Source organism: Megalops cyprinoides, chromosome 5 (assembly GCF_013368585.1).
Source record: "Megalops cyprinoides isolate fMegCyp1 chromosome 5, fMegCyp1.pri, whole genome shotgun sequence".
Classification (NCBI taxonomy): Eukaryota; Metazoa; Chordata; class Actinopteri; order Elopiformes; family Megalopidae; genus Megalops; species Megalops cyprinoides.
Genome location: NC_050587.1, coordinates 11441651 through 11466699, shown reverse-complemented (window position 1 = coordinate 11466699; position 25049 = coordinate 11441651). Strand labels below are relative to the sequence as shown.

Below are 25049 nucleotides of genomic sequence, written 5' to 3'. Positions count from 1 at the left end.
ACTACACAACAACCTGCAACTACTACACAGACACATTTAATATTCGTGATTTCAAATGCTTGTCATTTATTTTCTAAATCAAGTAGGTTCGCTAACACCAGCTCAAGTGACACCCGGCTGTGAACCCCGGACCCTCTGGCGCAGAGCTCAGTGTTTTCGCCACTGCTCCCCTCTGCTACCCTACAGCAAATGAGTAACGTTGGGTCGAGACAGCTGGGAAGAGCAAAAAACCTACAGGGTTCCTGGCCCTCTGGGATCTCCAGTGGACACACCCCCCTGTCAAAACTGTGTCTTTTGCTGCTTGGACACAGCAGCACTGAGGTTAATAATCACAGGACACACACACACACACACACACACACACACACACACACACACACGGGAGGCCGCCTCACCTTTGAGTTTGTTGTGCTCCGAGTCTGCGGGGAAGAGGCAGTCGGGGAAGAGCTTGGGGAAGGTCAGGCCGGCGTACTTGGGCCGATTCTCCACGTAGTTGCGCACCGTGGGCTGCAGCTTCTTCATGAACTCCGGCGAGGGCGTGCCCAGCTGCTCGATCACCTTGTTCCACTGGTCGATGTCTGGGAGAGGCACGGTCGAGGAAAAAAAAGCCTGCCACACACAACGCGTGCCTGCCACCGGCAACACGCCTGGGTGCGCCACAGCAGTGGCTGTGCATACTAATATAATCGGGGGGGAGGGTCAGGGATGCCCCTACTGCAGGGAGGCACACACCACTCATCTACCATACTCCTCTCAAAAAGACTGCCTATTCTTAATTTTGTTTTGACTGTACAAAGAGGAACTGTGGACCTCCAGAACCAGAGGAACTTACACGTATGCTGGACCACAGAAAAGGACCTGCAAGGGTTTCCTTTTGGCTGGAGCTAAAAACATGAGAAACTAACTTCAATAAATGTTCATTAAACATTTATGCTTCTCAACGTGATACAAAATGCAGGACGTATGGGCACTTTACATGATGTTCTGCGCTACCATAGGGTTATACTACTAATGATAAATTATTAATGGAAAAATCAATAAGAACAGCCATCTCAGAGAGGTGATCTTCAGCAGTAAGGGCTGGTATGGATTAGTGAAAAAAATAACCAAGACAGACTGAATCAGCTGCTTGAAGTGAATTCCTTGGCCTCCGGTCATGTTTTCAGAATACAAATTTCAAAATGGTTTCTGAAAAACCCTAGCACTGTTAGCAGTCGTATAGTTGTTTTATTTTTCTACATAAAGCTAGCTCAACTGAGACAACTCAGATCTTTGTGTCTCAGATATGTGAACGCTCACAGCATGGGGCACTTCTGCTTGCTGTGACTAGCATTTATGGGGCCTTTACACAAGCGTGTCGCAGCAGTAACCGGTGTCACAGCCTTAATTTGCATTGTTTTGGAGGGAGCCACCGTCGCCCGGGCTCAAACGGCTACATTAGCGCACGAGGTATTCCTCCGGGGTCCCAGCCCATTAAGACTTGATTATTCACATCAGTGCACTTAAGAGGGTGAAAATATGACACGGGCCATATAATGGCTGGTTAAAACCTACCTTTAAACAAGGCATGTCTCTTTGACGTCCATTTACCACTCTGTTTGCTTTAAGGGCAATGCTAAATCCCATTATTTATGCCGAGCAGAGGGGAGCAGAAAGCAAGAGGGTCTGTAATGAGGGCCTTCTGAGGAAAGGTGCCCATTTTATCATCTTTGTAATGCTTCTTCCTCTTAATGTGACCCTGCTTCGGAATCAACAATTGCATATTAGGCTTGGCTCGCCAACAAAAATTGGGGAGGGCCGAGACAAGATGAATTCAAGCCTCTGACAGACTCGCACACAGCCAGCAGTTATTATTTGCACTGTGAGTCACACGGTGCACTACAGCGTAGTGGACACTCATTGGATGATAGGCGCTACTCCTCTGATGTCATCCTAGCAGCTCGCAGGCACCTGACAAGTTATGGGGTGCCTGAGAGCGGTGAGATGAAGGGACCTACCCACCCCTATCCCCAATGGAATGAATCCGCCAAGAGCCAGAGAGGAATTTCTTCTGACACCATGGGTTCCTGGTCATTACCGGCTGATGACATGGCTGGGATCAAAAGCAGGCAACTGAGCGCAACGTGCACTCAAAAGTGCCCAATTTGCATCCTAATGTCATAGAAGAGAAGGAGCTCCTCACCGTGCAACAGTCATAAGTGAATGGGAATATTTTACTTTGAAACTAGAAAACAATACATTTAAAAATAGAGCAGTCAACAATGATTTTGAAAAATATTTGATCAAAAAATTATTGTGATAGACTCATATCTACTTGTTTATATTCATACGGAATACTCATCCATAGCTGAAGCCTCGTTTTCCATTTCTGTTTTTTTAGTTCAGATGCAGCTTGGATGGCTGCACCCTTGTATTTCTTCCAAAGACATACAAAAGAGTAAACTCTGACTAAAATCCCAATAAGGGAAGTGTGAAAATGTAAAAAAAATATCATGAACATGAATTTAAGGCTTTCTTGTTCATTCTTGCTGTTGTTTCTGCCAAATTTGCCACAGAAAAGAAAGCTGAAATGGCCAACCCCAGTCTTAAACCAGCCAATTTTTCTGACACAGACCTACATAAATCTATCGGGTGTAACTAAAAAATGTCTTTAATACTTCATTAAAGGATAGTTTATACAACTGGCATGTCAGATATTTGATGTTCTAATGTTGAGGAACTGAGGTAAAAATGAGGAACTACTGAAAAAACAGGTGTGTGAAACACGAGGAGCAAATAAGGCCAACCGAAGGAGGAAAATAATGCCACTGACAAGTGAGTCATGTATTTCATATTTAATCAACTCCATCCCAAAACCAATTATTTTATCTGGCTCAATTTCAACCTCATAGAACCGTTGCTTTTGATGAAATTTTTATCATGTCAAACACTGCCTTCGTAAGCACCATGAACGCCTGTCCAGGAGCTGATAGATGGGTTAAACAAATGAATAATGACTGGGCAGCAAAGTGTTGTCTGTCAACACGATGCGTCGGATGATTTGATTTGCAAAACCTGTGTCATAGGACGTGGTACAGATGACTGAGGCTTATGAAATGATTACTTCACTTCGCAGCGAACTGTTAATAGCATGCAGCAGGGCACTGGCTGAAATGCCAACAGGCCAGCAGTGCCGAGATTCAAATAATGTCTCTGTGGGGCTAGGCTATCATTGACAGGTAATCCTTCCATATTTGCTCCGGTCAGTCTGCTCTCTTTACATCTCTGTGAACTCTCAGTGAAAAAATCACCTGGCCCAGGTGACACAAAGGAGCAATTAGCCTTATTAGTTTTCTTTATTAATAGGCTCACACTGGCATAGTTCTCCATCTGCTGTGTGCGTGAGAGAATTGACTTTCTCTGGCATGCTCTCTTAACACAGGCAAAAACCCCTTGCCTCAGCTGCTGTGGGACCGTAAATTCAGGGCTTAATCAGAGTCTACCTGGCTCTTTAAACTTCTCGAAGAATGCCACCTTCAGAGAAGACTTTCTAAAACTGCATTTGTTACTGGGTTCCAGGCTTCATATTTTTCAATACCATTAGGCAAGCGCTCAGTCATTTGGTGAATTCCAGCTGTGGAACATGATGCTCCGGTAAAGGTAAGAGGGATAGGGTTTTCCCAACCGAGCGTTACGAAATTAATAGGCTTAATAGGACACAGGAAGTGTCTTACACCCTGAAAAATCTACAGCGCTTCACCTCGCCCCAGCACATCTTATTTTTGTCAGCAGCTCTCACTCTGTCCTCTCTCTTTCTCTTTCTCCTCTCTCTCTCTCTCACTCTCTTGTGGCCAGCACTTAATGACACGCCTCACAGAGAACTACCCCTCCGGTCTTTGTGCAAGCTCGCCGCATAGCCGGCTGCCATTGGCTCCCACAAACCCTTAGCAACAGAGAGTAAATAGAGGATCTGCGAGGGATGTGAGAAAGGTGACGTGGGCACTCGAGGAATCAGGCGGCGCTGTTTTGTCCAGCAGCATTTCTCACGAACGGCGGTGCCAGCTCAAAACGGGAGCCAGGGCGGCCCGGCTCTCATTACCTCACCCCCTCGGCATGCCAGGTCCCTTCCTCTCTCCCCTGTCACACGCCGGGGTTCTCCTCATGGCACGAGGAAAAGCGCAATAGGGTGTCAATGGGCTCGCGCTGCTGTATACTGTCATGTAACTTGCTGCATTAAAATCCATCACACGGTCCTGAAAGTCTACTTTCTAAACCAATGCATGCTCTGAAGTGATGCTTTTTCACTGTCATGGAAAAAATTGAGAACTAAATATTGTCAGTTTTGTGTGACATACATACATATTTTTTTCTGACACACATCAGAGAAGTAAGGCCCTTTCTGTCATGGAGGAGAACTGATTCAACTGATTCTAATCTGTTCTTTGGTGTTAATTTATTTTCCTCTGCTTTTAGTGAATCAGTTATAAATATAAAATTTGCTGGAAGGGTAAGCTGTCACATATGACATCATAAAGAGGTGGGGACGACATCCACTGGCAGTGGCTCAGCAGGAAGGATACGATCGCTGCCTGGAAACAGCACTGCTCCTCTAATCACTTCACCAAAGATACAGCCCACGGACCACATGTCCACTGCAACCACAGCCACATGGCATGGAGACACACACACACACACACACACACACACACACACACACAGTACAGACGTTACACTGTTTCCCTTCACATCATTGGGGAACCGACCACTGAAGCTAAGCGCAGTACACAAATATCTACACAAGCTCTGTCACTGCTCATCCTTCATAATATTGTGCATGACTACAGCTGCCCTTGAATATGAACAGTGAGAATAATGGAAAGTGCATGTGTGGAAATGGAGATGGCTTTCAACCCTAGTCTGGGGCTTTCTTCACAGAGCTCAAACTGAAAGACAGAAAAAAATGTCTTTACCTCCTTGATGGGAGGAAAATAGCAGTGTTACATGCGATATTTAACTGATTCCCTCTTGGAGAAGCAATGTAATCCCTTTACCAAATGCTCTTCTGTATTTCTATGCCTAATTACTGAGTCTTCTCAGTTCTCTCAGTCCAGAGGACCTTAGGTTTGCGTATTAAACCCTCTGGCTGTGTGTGTAAGGCCAGTGTGGAGTTATTTTAGTTTTATGTTAGTACTGTGATGCTCTTCCGCTTGGAATCACAGATAAGCCTGCGGTTTCCAATTCCGTCTTCATTTTTCAATATCGTACCCGCTTCCCTTGCCACGAGATCTTAGGCGTGACCTATGACAGTTCAGAAAGGTTTCCCTCTGAAATAATTCAGGGTTATGACTTCATATGAGAGAGCCAGGGAACAGATAAACAATTCCCACTCCGCCTGGAGACATTTTAAAGAGGGCGCTTAGTACCGATATTATGGTGAGCTGTATTTAGAGAAGACAAATGCAGTATAGTACTTTGATTGTTGCATTAATGGATTCATTTATAACACTTATCATTAATAATACTCCATTACTTCATTACTAACACTACATATCTTAACTGGTGTGAAAACAAGCCTTCCAATTTCCTTAATTAAAAAATGTAGGGAAGGACACATCTATATTAGGTCATTGTTGTTATATATTTATATATTCATATAAGGGCAGATGCAATGATGAATGATTAATGTATATGATAAATGGGCAAGAGATATTATTTTTAGAGTACAGGACTCGCTGACTAAGACTGTGTGCAGTGTGCCAAACATGCTTATAAATAGCGGTACTTATATTTCACAGTGCAAAGTTACTAACGTTTTCTAAATAATGTCTTTTCTCTTAATGGTGGAGTTTGTTTTTAGGCAGGTAGGCTGAATTACAACACAGGCGACTTACAACAGCTCGTAAATTCATTCCGGAAAGGTATTCCACGAGAAAAGATTTGTAGTCAACCGAAACTACATCTTCAGTCCTCTGGGAGTTGGGTTACCTCGACAACATAGATTATTTGTTTTGAAAGATAATACGGGATACCTGCCATCATATTTTTCCTTTCAAAATGGCTACGCCAGATGGGACTTTTAAGAGGTTTAAGTGTGCCATCGTTAAATCACTCCCAGCAATAATCTCAATCCAAATGCCTGTAAATGTGAGATAAATGCTTCTAAACACCATTCCTGCCTTTTGGGATTTTACCCTGACATCTTGATTGGGTTTTGTTTTCTCATTAGAATGATGACAAAATAACCCCCTCCACCCCCCCCCCCCCCCCACCAATCCACCAACCCCCCCACTGTGCCTCCTACAGTTCGGCGCAAGCAGGCATAATGAATAGATGCTGCTCAACTGCAAATAAGGCAAATATGCAAATATTCATGAAGTTACACGAATAAATGAATCAGGGAGTTTTAATAACGAGGGCAAAATCAGGAACCTCTTTTTTTTCGTTTTATGAATGCTAAGTAAGAGAATTTGCCCTTCCATTAACAACGGGGGTGCAATTACTCCCACACAGAGCAATCTCACCAGGAGGCCCCTGGTGCATGACTCAGGAGTGTATACAGGCAGCGCCAGGCAGGGCTCTCTGAAAACATCCCCGATTCAGAAAAAAATATAAATATATTCTAGGCGCAGAACGCTTCACACCGCTGATGTGCTAAAATAACCAGATTAAGCTGTTATGAGAGCTGTTCATAACCTGTGTCTACATTTAGATATTTTTCCCTCCCTCCAGGAATATTTATGAGTACTTTAAACTTAGCCTCAATGCTAGGTGAAAAATAAAGTGATTTTGTCCTCCTCTGGGTTTGTGGACAAACGTACCAGCTTTACCCTTGAGTGCTATGCCTCAATGCTGTGTTGATGGGAAGGCACACATCATGGCTGACCGAGACGCAGTCTAAACCCAGCCGGCTCTAAGAGGTGACAGAGAGGGACAGAATGGCAGCAGCAGAGTATTATTAAGCAAAGTTATGGCGCTGAGCCAGGCGCTGAAGCTTTCAGAGTTACTACGGCTATCACACGCACCTAACAGATGAACACAGGGAGGGAAGAATTTCATTAGAAAACAAAGGCCGTAAGGATGCATAATCTCGTGAAACCTCAATAAATATGGAGAGAAATGGTGGTGCCACTGAGTACCAATGAATACAAACTGTTCCGCTAAAATGAGTGCTGCACTGAACTGTGCTTTCATCAAGCTAATACGCTGACACTGGCACTGAGCTCCTTTCCTGTAAATGGATGGAATGACCCCTGGTTTTTTAGGATGATGGACTCTTTTCTCATGTGCAGTTACAGTTTCACAAGTTTCCTAAGACATCATTATCTGAGGGGACATTTAGAAGTAATATATACCCTTATCCTCTGTGTGACAACAGTGGTGGTATTCTTTGGTAGTTGTCTTTAATGCTTCTTTTCCCTCACTGGAGGTTGTGTTAGGTCAGAGCTTGTTTGAGTATGCAGGACATTGAGCCCGCCCTCTGTGTGTTGACCGAGTCAGTGGAGGGGACTTCCACTAAAAAGCTCTCATATTCCTCAAGGTTAGATCCACTGAAAGGCTGAACCAATGACACTGGCAACACGCTGCTGTATTTCAATTCAAACAGAAGTGTCAAAACCCCCTCTTTGCTTTTAGGTATGACAAGTGCTATTTATGTAATGCTATTTATACTATTCAAGTATTTATGTAATGTCTGTATACATTTGTGCATTAGTGAATTCCTAGGTGTAACCCGTGAGTGGAGCTACTAATAGTATCATTGTGCTGATAATTTAAGGAGGAAAACTGAACATTAATCTACACTGTCCACCAGGTAAGAAAAAAACAATCAAGATTCAGTTATGATTATTAATTATTCTAAAATAATCCATCTGGAGTGCATTTTATGTTTGACATGTGTTAAGCCCTAGTACATAAACTAAACCAAAATCTTAATAATTAACTGTTACCCCATTGGCTACAGACAGAAAATTTTGTCATTTCTCACAAGCATGGCTATGTTAAAAGCGTGTTTCATTAACCTTTTTCATCAAAAGTGTAACTTGTTCACAGTTAAACTGCACATACATTTTTACTCAGCTGATGTCAGTGTTATTTTGCTTTTGTAAATTAACTGTAATGTGAAGGTTTTGTGGTTTGGGTCCATTATTTCAAACAATGTTTATAGACCACGGATTGATTCCAATGAATATACTGAACACAATGACTGTAGCGCTTGATTCTTGCTGCATCAGTACTTTTTTTGTATGGGTCTTTACATGTATTGCACTTGTATCACTGACATTTGGCATTTAGTTTATTGTAGCACTTAGCACTTAGCACTGGTTATTGTAGCACTGTGTGCCTGTGCTGCTTTGTGCGTTGTTCATATGGAAGCATCTGCCAAATGAATGAATGCAAATGAAAATGGGTTTATACACACACACACATACATGTACATTTGAGTAAAAATGCAGGTTCTTTTGGTAATAGTAAACGCATTCCCAGCCATTATGGGCCGCATCTAGTTTTAAAGATTGGCTCAAATTGGTTCACAGATTTTTTAAGCCAGATGGTTCCCATGGTTTCCATGAACCACCTACACCAGTTAAACTGCAACTGCTTGAACCTCCATTCTTCTGTTGCTCCTGATTTTCTTTTTCAGAGCATTTCCTGTATTTTTGACCACTGCGGAAAATGTCCACAGGGGGCTTATTTCTGAAATCAAAAAGTAGTTATGTACTGTAGCAATAACATGATTCTGTAAAAACTAAATAAATGAATGAAACATACAGAGAATATTCTCAAGCCACTGGAGAAATGATCGCCTCCCTTCAGACAACTCTCAATCGTAACAATAACGCACAGCGATTGCAGAGAAGAATAGACAACCAGGGACATTCTGAAGGGTGGTCGTCAAGCAGTTGCTAAGGAAGTGACAAAGCAGCACATAAGGCCTCAGTTTTTTGATTCAGTGTTTTTTAAAAAGACATTAATAAAGCCAAGAAATCAAGCCACGCTTTTACTCCAAAAAATTAAGTGGTGTTAACACAAGAGGATGGACCAATTCGGTCAAATGACAATGCGCATTGCTTCTAATTTACAGCAACATACTGAAAATTTAAAAGAACGGGGGTAATTTTTAGAAAGGAGGATTATGTGCATGTATAGCCCACATCCAGGCCTATTTATACAAATGGTCAAGTGATTACGGCATCAGCTGAACAGAACCCAGACAAGGCTAATTGAAAAAGATCAGGATAATTAAAGTGTTAATTAAACAAATAGAAACCCCTTCGGCCCTGTTTCAATAACTTATTAATTTGATACTTAACTACTTTTAAACACTTCCTATGATAATTACTTTGAAAGGCAGTGGTAAAGATGGTAATGTGCTACTTCATCTAGTGATTTGCTTAGACTATTTAAACTCAAAATTAAAAACAGCTATGATACCCAGCTGTTCATTCTATTTTTGGGTGTAAGAGTGATTGTTTTTAATTTTTCCCTTGTGCATCATCTAAGAAATGTGGTTTTCGGGGTAAGTGACAGTAGCTAGCCACCTTTTCCTAGTTCCTGTTAAATCCATTCTGGTATTTCTGGTTAATGGACGAATATGGAAAAACTCCAGAGTCGCAGTGTACCATAGTGGAAAGGTGCAGGGCTCATAACTGAAAGGTTGCTGGTTTGATCCCCCTCTGGGACACTGCCGTTGTACCCTTGGGTAAGATATTTAACCTACAATTACCTCAGTAAATACCCAGCTGTATAAATGGATAAAACTGTAACCTATGTAAGTCACTCCGGATAAAACATCTGCTAAATGCCAGTAATGTAATGTCTTGAAATCTGCTTTGCTTATTTTCTGTAAGGCTTTCTGATATACATGGCATGTAATTATATTTATATATTTGTTACTGAATCCATATAAATGAACTTAGGTGCCCTTTATTGATATTTACCGACATAAGTCAATCAAGGATACAGTCCCTTCCTGGGAACAGGATTTTGTGGCGGACCATTTCTCCCATAATGCATCCAACTGACCATATATCCACTGTAGGCACAGAAGAAAAGACTTGCCAGGGGTGAAACGTTAGAGGTTAGCATAAACAAGACATTGTTGACAGAGAAGCGACAGAGAGAGCGATTTGAAATTCGGAATTGCAGCAGTTACTCAGACACAGACTAGGTATTAGTGAAAAAGGTGAAAGGCGCAAGTGAGTACTACTTCTCTAATCAGAAGTTGTGGCATGTCTTGAGGGGTATTGCTGGTAACAGAAAATCCATACCCTCTCTCTGACCCTAAGGACCCCGTGCGTAGTACATTACTGTGAGTCAGATGGCCACAGCGCAGTCACTGAGGTTGCCATTCCACTCCATTAAGAGAACGGAGCTACTCATCTCTGGGGGGATTAACTGGGGACCATTAGCCGAATGCTAGCTTTATTTACACATTTACTGTAGGCCACACTGCGGCAAGGAACTGCCTGCATGAGATAATGCTATTTTATTTCCGAAGGGAAATCTGAAAAACAATAAAGGTGTCAATTAATTTGGGCATAACAAGTTTCCGTGTCAACCATTTCAATTACAAAGAGGGGAATTATATAAGTGGTGATAAAACAGAAATATTCAAATGGATGGGTATTAAATGCGTCCGTTTTATGCCATTTTTATGGTGATTTACAACACGACATAAGACGAAGAGTCAGATTGGGCCTGGTTTCGATCCTACTGCATTGCATTTTTTTCCACGACTTTAAATGGCATATGTATTTGTATTTCTATTACATTCACAACATCATGAGTTTTGACTGATGCAGACATTTATAGCTAATGGAAGATAACACAGTATACTGTGCCAGTGTAACAGTCGATTAAGTTTGCTACTCAAGTTTAGGGCAATTTGGGGCTGAATCCTGACCGTACAGTTAGGCAGTGTGAAAAGAGTGAACACAGTCTTACCGTTCTCCTTGTAGCCCATCCCCAGGATAACCTCTGGGGCCCTGTAGTACCGCGTCACCACGTAGGGCGTCATCATGAAGCTTGTGCCTGCGGTCCTGGCCAGCCCAAAGTCCAGGATTTTAAGGGTACAATCAGACTTGACCACTATATTGCTAGGTTTCAGGTCCTTTGGGTGACAAGAGAGGAGGACATTTTGTAGCTGGCACTGTACTGGGAGTAAACCTGATTACAACCACACTACAGGAGACCGTAAATAGTAAATTCTGCTGTCACAGAATTCATTATCCTTTCCTAAACATTAAATAACCAAAGAAGATATATTTTATAATGTCATTGAAGTCCAGTTTTTCTGGGGCATGCAGTACTATCAGAACATGTACGTGTAAGGGAGTGAAACAATAATATTAAATTTTGGTTCAGTAGATAAGAATGTCCACACAATCAAAGCATGAAGGTTGTGTTTGATGTGGCAGTATTTCATTTGGCTTGGAGTCTGACAAAGGGATTACACCTGGCTGTGGGCCAAGGTTACTGACCCCCTGTGTGGACATCATAAACAGGGGAAAAAAGGAAATGAAGTGGAGAAGGGATGCCGTGAACATCTGACACAGAAAGGAAGTGGTGAGATTTTTAGTCTTGGATGGCACTAGGTTTAGTTCATTTCCATTATATATTAATGAGGATGTCATTAGCAAAATTGCTAACACTGTTTCACTTATCACTATAGTGCTGGTGTCAATACTACGCCTGATGGCTGAGCACCCAGCCCACCCAGCCCAGCCAGTGTCTGCCTTACCCTGTGAATGATGCCAGCAGAGTGCAGGTGCTTGATACCACACAGCATCTGGTAGAGTAGGTAAGACATTCGCTCATGGTCCAGCTCCATCTGAATCACCTGGCACAGGTTGGCATCCATCAACTCCATAACCAGGTACCTGTATGAGAGAGACAGAGAGAGCACTCAAATTCACAAATCCTTCCAAATCACATATTCCATCCATCAAATGCACTGCCAAAGACACCACCACAGTACAAATGATGCTATCAAAGAGCGCTTAAGGCAGTCACAGGGAGTACGCCACCTAGAGCATGAAAGGACACATTCTATCCAGAGGGGTATAGTTTTTATAAACTTACATTCATTTGAAGTCTCCTTATAATTAGGGGTTGGATAAGCAAATGTTGTGGCTATCTACATAATTGAAACCTGAGGGGGGAAGAAGGCAATCCCCCCCCACCCCCCCAAGGCCCTGGAGACATGGAAAATCAAATATCTCCACAGCTCAGTTTGTTAAATGGCACTAACAACAGTAACCTTAACAAGCTGAGGAAAAGTGTTTAATTGGACATACCAACAATGTGTTAAATAATTTCCTTTGCAAAACCTATTATATTCAGAAAAATACTTTCACTTGGTTTACTTTTGAGAGACTTATTGCATTTTACTGGGAGTTTAACTTCACTCCTAAGCTCCTGGATATAAATAGCAAACAGTGAGGTGAAAAATTCCCTTCATTACACACCACCCGCTGGGCATCTATGTGAAACCACACTTTATGTGGTGATGAAACAGTTTATATCAATCTCTGACCTTCCTCTTTGACATGCTGTTTAAAGGGGATTCTGTATAAAATAGCTAAACCTAGCGATGAATGTAGGAGCAATGCAATGAAACACATTCTATTTTTAATAACTGAAATGGTTTATTTCAAATTATTAACCTCACCATAAACACCACAAAGTCCCTTAACAGCTTTTTGATCACTCAATATCTCGATAATTTAATTCATGATTCCTTTGTAATCTCTGGAGTTGAAAGGCAACTCACTGGAAACTTTGCAAGAAAAAACAAAATTTGTTTAGTTCAAATAAAGCAAAATAAAAATTGTTTTGCTCAAATGCTTATCAGCGTGGGTTTCCAAACCTGCAGACTGCTGCAGACCAAATAATTCAACATATAATGCATAATGCACTTTGAGCACAATCCAGCCAATGCCTGATGCAAAATCTGCTTCTGCATTAGATGCATTTTTATTACTGACATATTGATTTTTCACTTGATTACATCTATGCCTGCAAGGAATGAATTAAGCCAATGTCATCATAGTGCCTAATTATAGGGGAACAACAGGAAAGACATGGCTAAAAATCAAATGGCCGATGGAAACAAACAACTTTAACATTTTAAATGAGCTTATTTATTAAATTCTCAAGCCCACACGGGGTCAAATGCTGAATGAAATCCATGGTGTGTTTTAATAGAATGGCAATGTAGCCAAAAAGCGTATTAATTTACTCTGATTCTCCTTGGTCAATTTCTTAGAATGTTGTAAGTTAGACAAGCACCACTGTACCTTCTACAGCAAGGTTTAGTGTGATATGGGCTTGTTACCAACAGCCTTTACAAAAATTTGATGATGTAATTTTAATAAATAATTAATTTGTGTGGAAAGATAATCACCCCAGCAATGTTCTGATTGTACTGCTTTAGTTGCTACGCCAGGAGCATAGGGTTTTGGAAAAAATGCAAATGGCCTCATGTCCTTATGTCACTAGACATTATTTTGCACACAGGGCTTGGTCATGATGTAGCATTAACAACAATGGAAAAGTGCTTAGCGTATATTCCCTAGATGAATTATTGCAATATTCTTGCCAGTACTTTTTGAAAAAAAATGTTCCCGTGCAGCCGACCATCTAAGCGATTATCATTTATGGAAATTGAAGATTGGATGGTCTTGGATTGCTCCAAGGGCATATTGAAGGAATAAACCTACTTTGTGCAAATAGCTGATGTGGATTTTGTCATTAGTTCTGAATGATGCTGCCATGGCTATCACTTAAATAGTAAGCGCAGTGAGTAATGCAGGTCACGGTCATGTTGTTATGGGAGTTGGGGGAAGCAAATCAGCTGCACACTTCCTGTAGCTGACTTCCTGTAACTTTGTAACTGTCTTCCTACACTGCCGAAATTGGGAATGCAAGTTAATGAAGTCATACACCTGTATTTAAATATAGTTGCTTGATTAATTCTCTATGGCTTTTTGTCGTATACTTAAGTAATTACAACTGTTTGGTTCACGGTCTATATTAAATTACTGAAAACCAGTGTTGGCACCCTTAAAAATAATTTGCAATGATTGTCCCATTTGTGGCTTCCCGTTGTCAACTCTAACAGCTTTAGACGGGCGTAGTAAAGGCGTAGTAAGGGACCACATGTTTGTGCCTTTCAGTTACCCCAGGGTTTCACAGCAGGGTGCTGTCACTTGCACAAACTACCCGGTGTTTTTCGAATGAGGCATAATACTATTTGACATCATCCTCATGGAGATATTTTGGAACAAGTAAGCTGTGCAGCATGTAACTTTTGAATGAACCCTGGATTTGATGTTGATAAAAACAGTATCAGGCGTCAGACATCGATTTAGGAGCCTGGGGCACGGTATTGATTTGTTAGCAAAACATTAAAGCAAATAAACCAGAATCAGTCCCATATCCATAGTGTAGTTAGTTGACTTTAAAATAACAGTAAGGGCAGGATCAAATTCATATCTCAGACGGAGAATGCAACCATTCGAAATTACAGTACAAACATAACAATTACTTACAATACACACGATTGCTTATAACTAAGTTTTAATAACAGTGGCAAGACATTATGTTGCATCAAACTCTAATTTCAATGTCATAAATAAAAAAGAAGGGATCATTTGTTTTCATACGCTGCAGGCTTATGGTAATGTAATATGACCTTGTTTTGTTGTATAGTGTATCAACAGACTTAGTTACTTCAGAGGCATATCTGAGCATGCTCATACCCTCATTATTTTATCTCCAAACTGTGCATGGGTCTGCATAGCACTGTGGTACTTACACATCCTGGAATTCCTCTAAAGATTTCTGTGGCGTAAAAACATTTAATAAGCTGATTATCTGAAATGAAGAAAATGAGAGAAGTTTTGGTTAGGTGTCAGGCTGAAATACAGTTAAATGTAACAATAAAACATGCATCATCCAAAATACTGTATTTTATTGCTCCTCGTACACACACATCGTTAAATCAAACTCAAGCAGCACATTAAAATGGACAAGACATATTTATCGCAGTTAGATTACGAAAAAGTATGTAATGAGTTTGTATCTATAAAAGAGCATTAAAAGGGTGTAAAGGAAGATTTACTTTATTCAGCAGCAGTTCTTGTAATTCCATCGTAAGAAATTTAAAATGACAGCAACAATCACCTATGCAGGTAATGTCAGTGATTTGTGACCCATAATCGCAATAAAAAATTACGTTGTGACTGTATTTCCAAAGCAAGATGCTTTTGTAAAGGTTGCCATTGAGGAAAAAGCTGCTCTGATGTCATTATCTGTGGATCTGCCAACAATGACTAATTTAGCTACATTATAGCACATTATAAATCCATGCTATCCAGGATTATGTATATATTGCATATTATCCATTTATAAAAGTATACATTTACAGAAGCAATTCAGGCTTAGCGTATTGGATCTGGCAACAAAACCTGTAAGCTTCTGATTGCAAGCTCAGTACCTTACACACTACTCCACAGAGTCACTTATTCACATATGGATCAGCATTAGCAACATTATAAAGAAGCGGTTTTTAATAGTGTCATGAGTTTTCAAATATGAGTTAGTTTAACAACTTCTATGTACTCATTTCACAGATAGCATACATTTATATATGATCTCTCAGAGCTGCTCTATTCTGATTTTCATGGCAAATTATCAACGGATAGTTCCTGAAAGGTCTAAAACAACTTCCTCTGATTTCTTTATCTGTACTACGCATCCCTACTTGTTGACAGTATAATCCACTTGCTTTTACTTTAAGCAGCAGTTCAGGTATTCATAATCATTTTTGACATAGCAATTACTATTTTTTAATGTGTAAGAGGCTATATCTTCCTGAAAATGGGTGTTCATATAGAAATAGCTACAAATCTGTACTACAAAGCTGTACTACATTGCTGTTAGCTGCTATTATGTATTGTACAAAGTTAACACTGTGTAAAAAAAGAAATGACTGGACTACTTGGACTCCAGTGTAAATACAATGCATCACAGAAGCCATTGTTGGATGGTGCTATTTTCACCATTTGCTCAGCAGGTACCCCTGCCCAGAGAGACTTAAACGGCATATGCTTTTACATGTTATTTGTCATGTAGTTATAGTACCTCGCTCAAGTACACAACAGCAGCACCTCAACTTGCAATCAAACCTTCAATCGTCTGGTAAAAAACCTAGTTTCCTAACTGTTAGTCCACTGTAATCTAATATTAATGTCAGAATGGCTTATAAAAAATATGTTGTAACCACACTATGGGACCACTGCAGTTTGTTGTAAAATGTATTGTCTCACTTGAGAATGTGTGTAAATTTTATGCTATTCATAATGACTCCACTAAAATGTTCATCATTTGCACATCACAGAATCAAAAAGGAAAGCATATCAAAGACTGTCTACAGCCCTAGGAGAAGCTGCAGACAGAGTGCCAGTGGAAATCAGCAGAACCTGAAGCTGCAGCTGCTGTTCACGCTTAAATAAAACAAATCTCCCACTTAAAAAGCGTCATGCAGAGCCTGCAAATGGAGCAAACGGAAGCTGAGGGGCTTTCGCAGTAATTCGGCCATAGACGTTGAAACTAAAGAACGAAAAAAAGCCATCATTCAGCATGCATGCTGCTTGATAACTACATAACTACAGGCACAGACGCAATAACATGATCCCCTTCTGCAAGTGCAAGTGTTGGAATTGGGGGGTGGGGGGGGGGCTGGGGATGCAGCACAATTCGGGGATACGGCACTGGGCTGGGAATGACCCTGCTCAAGGACACTGCTGATAGAGAGGCAGAGAGAGAGAGAGAGAGAGAGAGAGAGAGAGAGAGAGAGGGAGGGAGGGAGGGAGAGAGAGAGATAGAAGGAGAGAGAGAGGGAGTGAGAGGGAGAGAGAGGGAGGGAGGGAGTGAGTGAGAGAGAGAGAGAGGGATGGATTGAGTGTGTGCGAGAGAGAGAGAGAGAGAGAGAGGGAGGGAGGGAGGGAGTGAGTGAGTGTGTGTGTGTGAGAGAGAGAGAGAGGGAGGGAGTGAGAGAGAGAGGGAGGGAGAGAGTCAGTGAGAGAGAGAGAGAAGGAGGGAGGGAGTGAGTGAGTGAGAGGGAGGGAGGGAGTGAGTGAGTGTGTGTGTGTGTGAGAGAGAGAGAGGGAGGGAGTGAGAGAGAGAGGGAGGGAGAGAGTGAGTGAGAGAGAGAGAGAAGGAGGGAGGGAGTGAGTGAGTGAGAGAGAGAGGGAGGGAGGGAGTGAGTGAGTGAGTGAGTGAGAGAGAGAGGGGGACTGCAGCCGAGGGACAGGGGAGCTGCAGCAGAGTGAAAATTAAGATCCATGGAAAACCCAGTGCTGTTGCCTCATTTTGCTGTCATAGCGCTTTGGTTTCCATCCTTTACATATCCTGGGGCCTGGAAAACAGGGCTGCAGGGATGTGCCTGTCTGCTACCACGGCGCGGTAATTACCTCCGATTTTTAAATCAATTTTACTGTCTATTTTCGCAAACACGAAAGCACTGATTATTTCACGGACTCCTAAATTAAGCTTTGAAGAGAGGTACAAACACTTGATTGTGTACCTGTAAGGCATTCCTCAACATCCGATAGAGACCAGATTTCACACCTTCAACATTCATATCATGCAATATTAAAAAAGCGACCAAATATGTTAGTCTGAAATGAATATACTCAAGCTCATCCTCGAATGCATCAACATGGAAAATAAAAAGAGGCTACTGAAAAAAGAAGCAATATGACCCTATTTGCATGCAGAATGAACTCAATCATGGGTCTGTAACGAGATAGGATGATCTTCCCATGTCCTTTTCAGACTTTTTATGAATAGGTAACTTCCACCTGGATGTCACAGTATCATCATAGTAATCTCTTTCATCATATTCACTCTATTTAACTGTGAATATTTACAGTGTATTCAGAAAATGGCAGAGTTTCAAATATCCAGCTTCACGCTGTATAAAATATGATGAACATATCAGCAGTTTGAGCAGACGTGTGACAAATGAGAGCTAAGTTATGAGGACAAGTGTTCGCCCTCGCACGGAATACTCCTCTAAATTACATTTAAATAGCTTTTTCTAACCGATCGATATTTTACCATTGAGTTTCCTACATCAGCCTTGGGAAACATATGCAGCTTAGAAGAGAACTCTCCAAATGGCGCTCACACATGTGCTGAGCACTCATTACGGATGCAGATCAGATCTGTTCATATGGTGTTTGTTTTGCTGATACACCCATTCTGAGGACCAAAAGAGATCACTCACATAAATTGAGTGTTGGCTGAAGAACACCAGGTAAAATGCACTGCTCTGTATGCTGTCGGGGTCTTGCATGGTAATGAGTCACTGATCCCTACAAACATCCTACCAAGACATTTGTGACATTGCACTGTACACCAATGTTGTCAAAATTGTATTCAATAACGCAAGAAATGAACCCCAAGTTGCCTCTCTGGAGGTCTTAAAGGCCTCTTCTCTAAGAATTTATCTGATGCTGGCCTAGCTTTTTACCTTTTAATTCGCATTTGTGTTGGACACACACCAAATCAATAAGGCAAGTTTATCAATTCTTGGCAACTCCAACTGAAGTAGAGCTTCATTTGATTACAGAACCCTTGGATGCCTCTTAGTAGCCCTTCTTCTGACAGGTACTTACATTTTTGTGATTGACACATTTCATAAGCACCAACTCCCGGTAAGCCCGTTTGGCGTGGGTCTGGTTCTGAAAGGGTCTGCTCAGCTTCTTAATGGCCACGTTTCTGTCAAGGACGGCATCGTACCCAGCACTGCGGAGAGAACACACATGAACAAGGAGTAATGACAACCGTGACAGGGGCGAGGAACGTAAACCGTCAAAGGCAATGAGGTATGAGGCAAGCTTCGAAGGGCATGTAGTGATTGAATAGCAAAGGAAACGATTTTGAGGGCAGGGGTGGCCAGCCTGAGGTAATTCAGGTAATGGTTACTGAAATGCCTCCGAGTGAAATCAATGAAAGTCAAAACCCACGCAAACATCCAGCATTTGGAATATCTCCTACTTGGTATTTCATTAGTACTGGGTAGCAACTGGAGTGGGCACACATTTTTCAGTGGGCTCATTGATCCAAACCAAGTTAACTGATTGGATGTCAACTGTAACATATTGCAACAAATGGAGGTGGTAGTGGTGGTCGGTGGTGTTTGAAGGGCGTGGGGGGGTGCTGAGGGGTTGAGCTTCTCATCATGAGTGAAATCCCAAGTAAAATCAATACATTTTGTCAAAAGCAAGCAAACGTGCAATATTTTACATGTATTATTTATTTTTTAATTTGTTAGTCTAGAACTGAGGCTCATACACAATATTCCTCACAAACATTGATCCAAACGACAGTAACAAGTTATGAAAATAAATGGCTGCCTTTCTCCAAATAAAGTAAGACTGAGATGGTTATTCCACTATTGTGTTTTCTGCTGCAATTCAATACATGAAAACAAGCTCTTCCAAAAGCCTGCACAGAATGCAGCTGAAGAATTTGTCCTTGTCTGTTCCTGCTCAGTATTGATTTTCACAGTTTTCTTCAAAACCAAAAGCACAATTCATTTGAAAATGTAGTGTGCTTATTCTTGAGTAATGACAGCATTTCTTCAGTCATTCCACCACCGCTACTCGACCGGAGCGGAGAGGCTTGGGAATTTGACTCATCCTCCAGTTGTGTATGAAGCTGTGCTCAGATTAAATTCAAGCTTCTCTGAAAACATCTGTCGAGGGTGAAGAGACCGAGCGTTCCTTACTCCTCGGCTTCAGATAACATTTCTGCGCTCATTAACAATCTGTCCGGCTGTCTGCTCCTCTCTGGAAAATATGGGATTTGTCGGGGATTGTGTAATGTCTCGGAATCGCAAAACTCCAAAGGCTCTATCTGGACATGGAGACCTGTTTTTAGTACTAGAGGAACAATCAACAATATCAACAATACCTGTATATTAACTGAACAGAGAAAAAAGAAACATATATACGTCTATGAATATTTTCAGCAGTACAAAAGGACCAGTTGGGCAACAAGCATGTGAAATTTAGCTGAGTGCCTGGATTCAATCAAGTGCCTATTTTTTCTGCTGCTTCATATTTTAGCAGAAATACATCAATATTGGCTACATCCCTTTCTGATGGATATAATGACCAGAATGTGTTCATTTGCCAATCCATCTCTCCAGGATAGCAACAATTTGAAAGCCTCCGATTCACACTGGTGCCATATTAGCACATTTGACTGCTGATAGTAGTCTATCTGTGAAAGGCCTCTAAGTGCAGTGAAGTCATGTCTCATAACAATAATAACAGAAAAGAGCAAAAACTCGTTCTTTCTCTCAAAGTCAAGGTCACTCAGACAGTGTTTTGGGCTCCAGGCTGTGCACAAACGCTTTCAAAGGAGAGTGCCCGTAAGCACTGATCTAAGTCCCACCGCTAATCCTAACTATATCCAATGTGAAGGCAGTGATCTAATTAATCTTGGACTAGCACTTACTTTCCACCGATCTCATCAGGGCAGGGTGTGGGGAAACATGCAGTGAGCATTTTGCAACAGACATGTCGAAAACAGCACGTGTCAAGAATTTTCTAATTTAATTTACACTAAATTAATACATTGAATCGTTTTTAAATGTATAGTCAATTTTGTTGACTGATTGCTAGATCTATATCTATATCCATGGGAATGAGCTGATCTATATCCCGTCCAAGTACAACTTGTTGACTTACTAAGTGACTGTTGCATAAGGTGAGGGTGTCTCATCTTTTACAGATTCCCACTGTAAAAGAAAATATAGGCTACAAATGAGTTTCACCTGTACACTGTACAGCACTGTCCCAGTCTCGCACAGTAGAAAAAGCTATCCCACTTCTAAAGGGTTCAGTGACATGCTGCTCTAAGCTGGGGGTTTCGCTGCCTGTTAAGGTTATTGCAAATGGCTCACTTAATAACAGGACAAGCTACCAGCCTGATAGTAATAGACACCAGTGTACTGCATGACTAAGAAGTAACATCACACGCACAAATATCTGCATGATGCCGATGTGGGCAACCTTAGTCTGTGTCCAACTATGGCATGGCAATTCAAACAGCAAAGCAAAAGACACAACAGCTCTCCCTGATCTACATTATGCTGTTGTAGCCATCAAATCACTCCCGGTTTGTTTTCCCCAGTATGAGGAGAAGTCACAACTTTTCTGCTAACCAGCACTGCTAGCTGCTTTCCAAGCAGCGCTGTGTGCAGTGATGCATACTTATTACAGACATTTATATTCTGGCGTGGGTTGAGCCTTTTCCAAAAAGGTGACACAAAACAGATATGTGATGCAATGAAAAAGAACTCCTTGTATTGCCCTCGCTTTGTTGTGTACATTGCACTCACAGGACTACAGGAGGTGAAAAATGAGGACCTCTACAAAATAGAGGCCATCCGAGAGTCTAGAGGGAGAATAACGGAGAGAAGACACCATAATAGGTCCGTTGTGAGATCTTGCACCTGGACTCCCAGTGCTTTATAAAAGCCTGCCTCATCGGAGGATCCGAACACGGCATCATCACCTGTGATGTCCCACTGTTGCAGACACACACTTTGTAAAGAGTCATGTCCTGCGAGTTTACGACCCCAACGGACATGTTTATTCAAGACAGGGTTATTAAAGTTTCATTCTTTCCTGTGTGTGGCGTTCTGTTGGGTACACATTGTAAAATGGGGCAGCAGCCAGGATAACAGTGGTGGAGTTGAAAGAAAGCATCAGGTATGGGTTTGGAGCCTGGAGAGGTAAAAGTTTGATGCAAAAGAAGAGCCCTAAGTCAGACTGAAGGAAAATGAACAAAACAGTCTCTGATTAAAGTCATTACATTAAATTATTGGCATTTAGCAGACTTTCTTATCCAGGTTACAATTTTTTACATGTTACCCATTTATACAGCTGGATAGTTACTGAGGCAATTTTGGGTTAAGTACCTTGCCCAAGGGTACAACAGCAGTGCCCCCGTGGGGAACTGAACCAGCAACTTTTGGTTACAAGTCCTGCTCCTTATCACTTTGATACAATGCCACCCCATTCATAGGTTAAAGGTCACAGCTGCTGTTCAAATTCTGAAAGAGTTACTCTCGGAGTGGCCACAGGCACTGCCATTTCAGGCGTGTAACACAAACAGGTCCCGCTGTGACATCTGGGGGAGAGAGTGGCATGACCAACTGACAGCACGACTGAACCATGGTGACTCAAACTAGGTGCATAACCGCTTCCCACAATTCCTTCTTTGCATCATTTTCCCACTTATTAAAATAGTAATTGATAATGGAACAGCTGCCACTCTTGAAAAAATAAAAACAAATAATAATCTAAGGCTGGGGGAGAAGAATTGGCATTTGAAGAGAGGCTTCATTTTTACTGGAATCAAAAATTGTCTTTGACACGTTCCTGTGTCAGTGCGATCCCTGGAGCTCGCCGCGGAAAACCATCAGAACTCTGTGAGGGACGGCGGAGATAGAGATCGTTCCGCTGCAATCGCTGATGAGGTCAACGCAGCGAAGAATGCCAATGGGAAATCTGCTAGGGGTGGGGGGGGGGGGGGGGGGGGGGGCGTGTAGCGCATCATGCACTGAAGCACTGCAGCACCGTGTGCAGCATTGTTTCTCTGATTGCGCTGGCAAAACAAAAGCATAATCACTTTCTGAGCAGTGAGCAAAGAGGTACAAGGATTTGAATTTATGCTCGCTTGCTCTGGAAGAACAATGAACACCAGTTCACCAGGAAAAAAAATAATAAAAAAGGGATCCAGAGAAGATGTATTAATCCAAAAATCTGGCATTTAATAGCACAACAAGGTCGTGTTGCCTTCACCTCTGAGGAAAATAATCAGATTTTTTTCAGAGGTATCAAACTTGTGCTGCCCTTCATCAATCATAAACCTTTAGTGAACATCTTAAAATATTCTGAAATGTTTATTTTAAAACAAGGAAGGCTCTGCAAATATATTCTCTGACATCATTCTCACTAGAAACCTGACAGAAAAACTAAACATTAATACTAGTGTGAGAGATAATGACCACTGAATTAAATGAATGAATAACACTCAAAAGCAGTCCAATGGTAAATGTATACCGATTACAATGGTGTTGAAATGTGCCAACAATGTCACAGTGACTGCATTCCCTCCACTCCTCAATCTGGCTTGCTACTGCTGATTAACAAAATGTACATAAGGACCACAGAAACAGGCCACAGTGAAAAGTGTAGAGCACTGTGGATGAAAAATAGCCTTAACTACCAGATGGGCACAGCTTAAGCAGAAATGGTTAAGTTCTAAAAATGCACATGCCAGGGTGCCATATGTTTCAGTGGTGCAAATGATCTAATGGCCTGGCGTGAACAATTTCGCTGAAGCGGGCTTATCAACTGTTGCCTGCACTGTTCCCCCATCAGCATATTTCAGTTTTCTGCAGGTTTGGCCCCTTTCAAGCACTGATGTACCACCAAATGTCTGGTATTTTGAAATGGTAACCCTCCATTATCAAAATGCCAACTCTTTCTCAGGCATTGTTTTACATAAAAGTAGTACTGTACATCTGAAATTACATAAATGGTTCTTCAAACATTCAGCTAAAAGTGTCCTATATACATAGAGGTAACTAGCAAAATAGGTAACCAAAAAGCTGTTCAATAATTTGTGTCAAGATCATTAATGATGAATGAATCATTGATATACATTGATAATTGGGTTCTAATTTAAATACGCTGACTGAAGTACTGAATACTTGTAACTTGTAACTAAACTTGTAACTACAGTGATCACTACACAAAAGGTATTACATTGCGAAGTGATAACACTATAATAATAGCCAATAGCAACTGTGCATAAATACAGGTGATCATTCGATGTGTTGGGTATGATGAAATACAATGATAACCAATTAGACTCTTAAAAATACTTTGAAAATCCAAGTCTAAGCCTAAAATGTGGGATAAAGTTTGAGGAATAAAAAGTATCCCTGTTAAATTTCTTCTATCGGGTCATTACAGCGCACACCAACAGCAGTGATGACTCAGAGTCTACGGAGAAAAAAAAACATTTACAATCCCACAGCACTTTATATCCTATTTTCTTAAATTTGATATTGAGCCACAAATGTAATAATGGACCTTAAGTGTGTTTTGACAGGCACCCTCACTGTGAACTCGGATGTGAGGGGGTGGGGGACAGTCATTCTAGCCCATGCTCCGCTTAGTTGCGCTCTAAGGTGGAAACAACTGGGTGATATGAGTAGCATTTTACAGGTGTGAGCAAGGAGGAATATTCAGGTAAATCTTACAGCCAATAGAGCCATTTTTACAGTAACCACAGCGATAAGAGCTGTGTGGATAATGATGCCATTTGAGACAACTCAGCCACGCACAAGGCACATGTAGTTAAGATGGATGCCACAGATTACGATTTCCCAAACTGTCACATTACTGCATTGGAGTACTTTTTCAACAGCAACCTTTTGCTATGTATACAACTCTGTTAATGGGTAAATGGAAGGAGCTCCACCCACAAATACAACACTGACAGGACCAAGTATGGATACCCAGCGGTGTGTTGAATCCAGGGGGCAGTGGTTGCCGTGCCATATGACTGGCAGAGCCAAAGACCTGATGAGGTGTGCCGGACATAACAAAAAGCCCTCAAAAATGCAACAATGGCAACACACGCGGGATGAATTTAAATACAGCCGCTTAGAATTAACTGAACAATGAGTTCCATCCAATTTATGTTTCAGTACTGAGGCAATGAAGACTGCTGCAGTGCACCTTTTTCACAGTTTTATGCCTTTAATTTATTTTCACACAAAATAGCTTAAGTGTTGGTTACAGCCTGAGCAGACTTAAGCGCTATGCAGAGACAGTGCCGCGTCCATGTCCTCTCTGATCCTCTTACTGCATTTGTGCTGTTTATCCCAGGTCTCTATCAACATCCTGTTGTTGTTCTTTTTTTTTCAGGCAAATATCACTGCGTTACATAACGGATTGCATAATGATGTT

The 25049-nt window shown here is 41.5% G+C and overlaps 1 protein-coding gene across 10 annotated transcripts in view; it reads right to left on the bottom strand.

Moving 5' to 3' along the window:
- mapk10 (mitogen-activated protein kinase 10) overlaps nucleotides 1-25049 on the bottom strand; it is an 84601-nt gene that overhangs the window by 13609 nt on the left and 45943 nt on the right. For 7 of the 10 annotated variants that reach the window (XM_036529377.1, XM_036529379.1, XM_036529383.1 and 4 more), the window contains 6 exons: nucleotides 18666-18795; nucleotides 14798-14856; nucleotides 11720-11858; nucleotides 10924-11089; nucleotides 9941-10012; nucleotides 396-578 (listed from right to left, as the gene is read on the bottom strand). In XM_036529377.1, coding sequence (XP_036385270.1) covers nucleotides 396-578; nucleotides 9941-10012; nucleotides 10924-11089; nucleotides 11720-11858; nucleotides 14798-14856; nucleotides 18666-18795 — 749 coding nt within the window. Of the gene's footprint in view, nucleotides 1-395; nucleotides 579-4559; nucleotides 4632-9940; nucleotides 10013-10040; nucleotides 10484-10923; nucleotides 11090-11719; nucleotides 11859-14797; nucleotides 14857-18665; nucleotides 18796-25049 lie in introns of those variants that run through there. The other 3 variants (XM_036529378.1, XM_036529380.1, XM_036529386.1) reach the window with 2 other exon arrangements.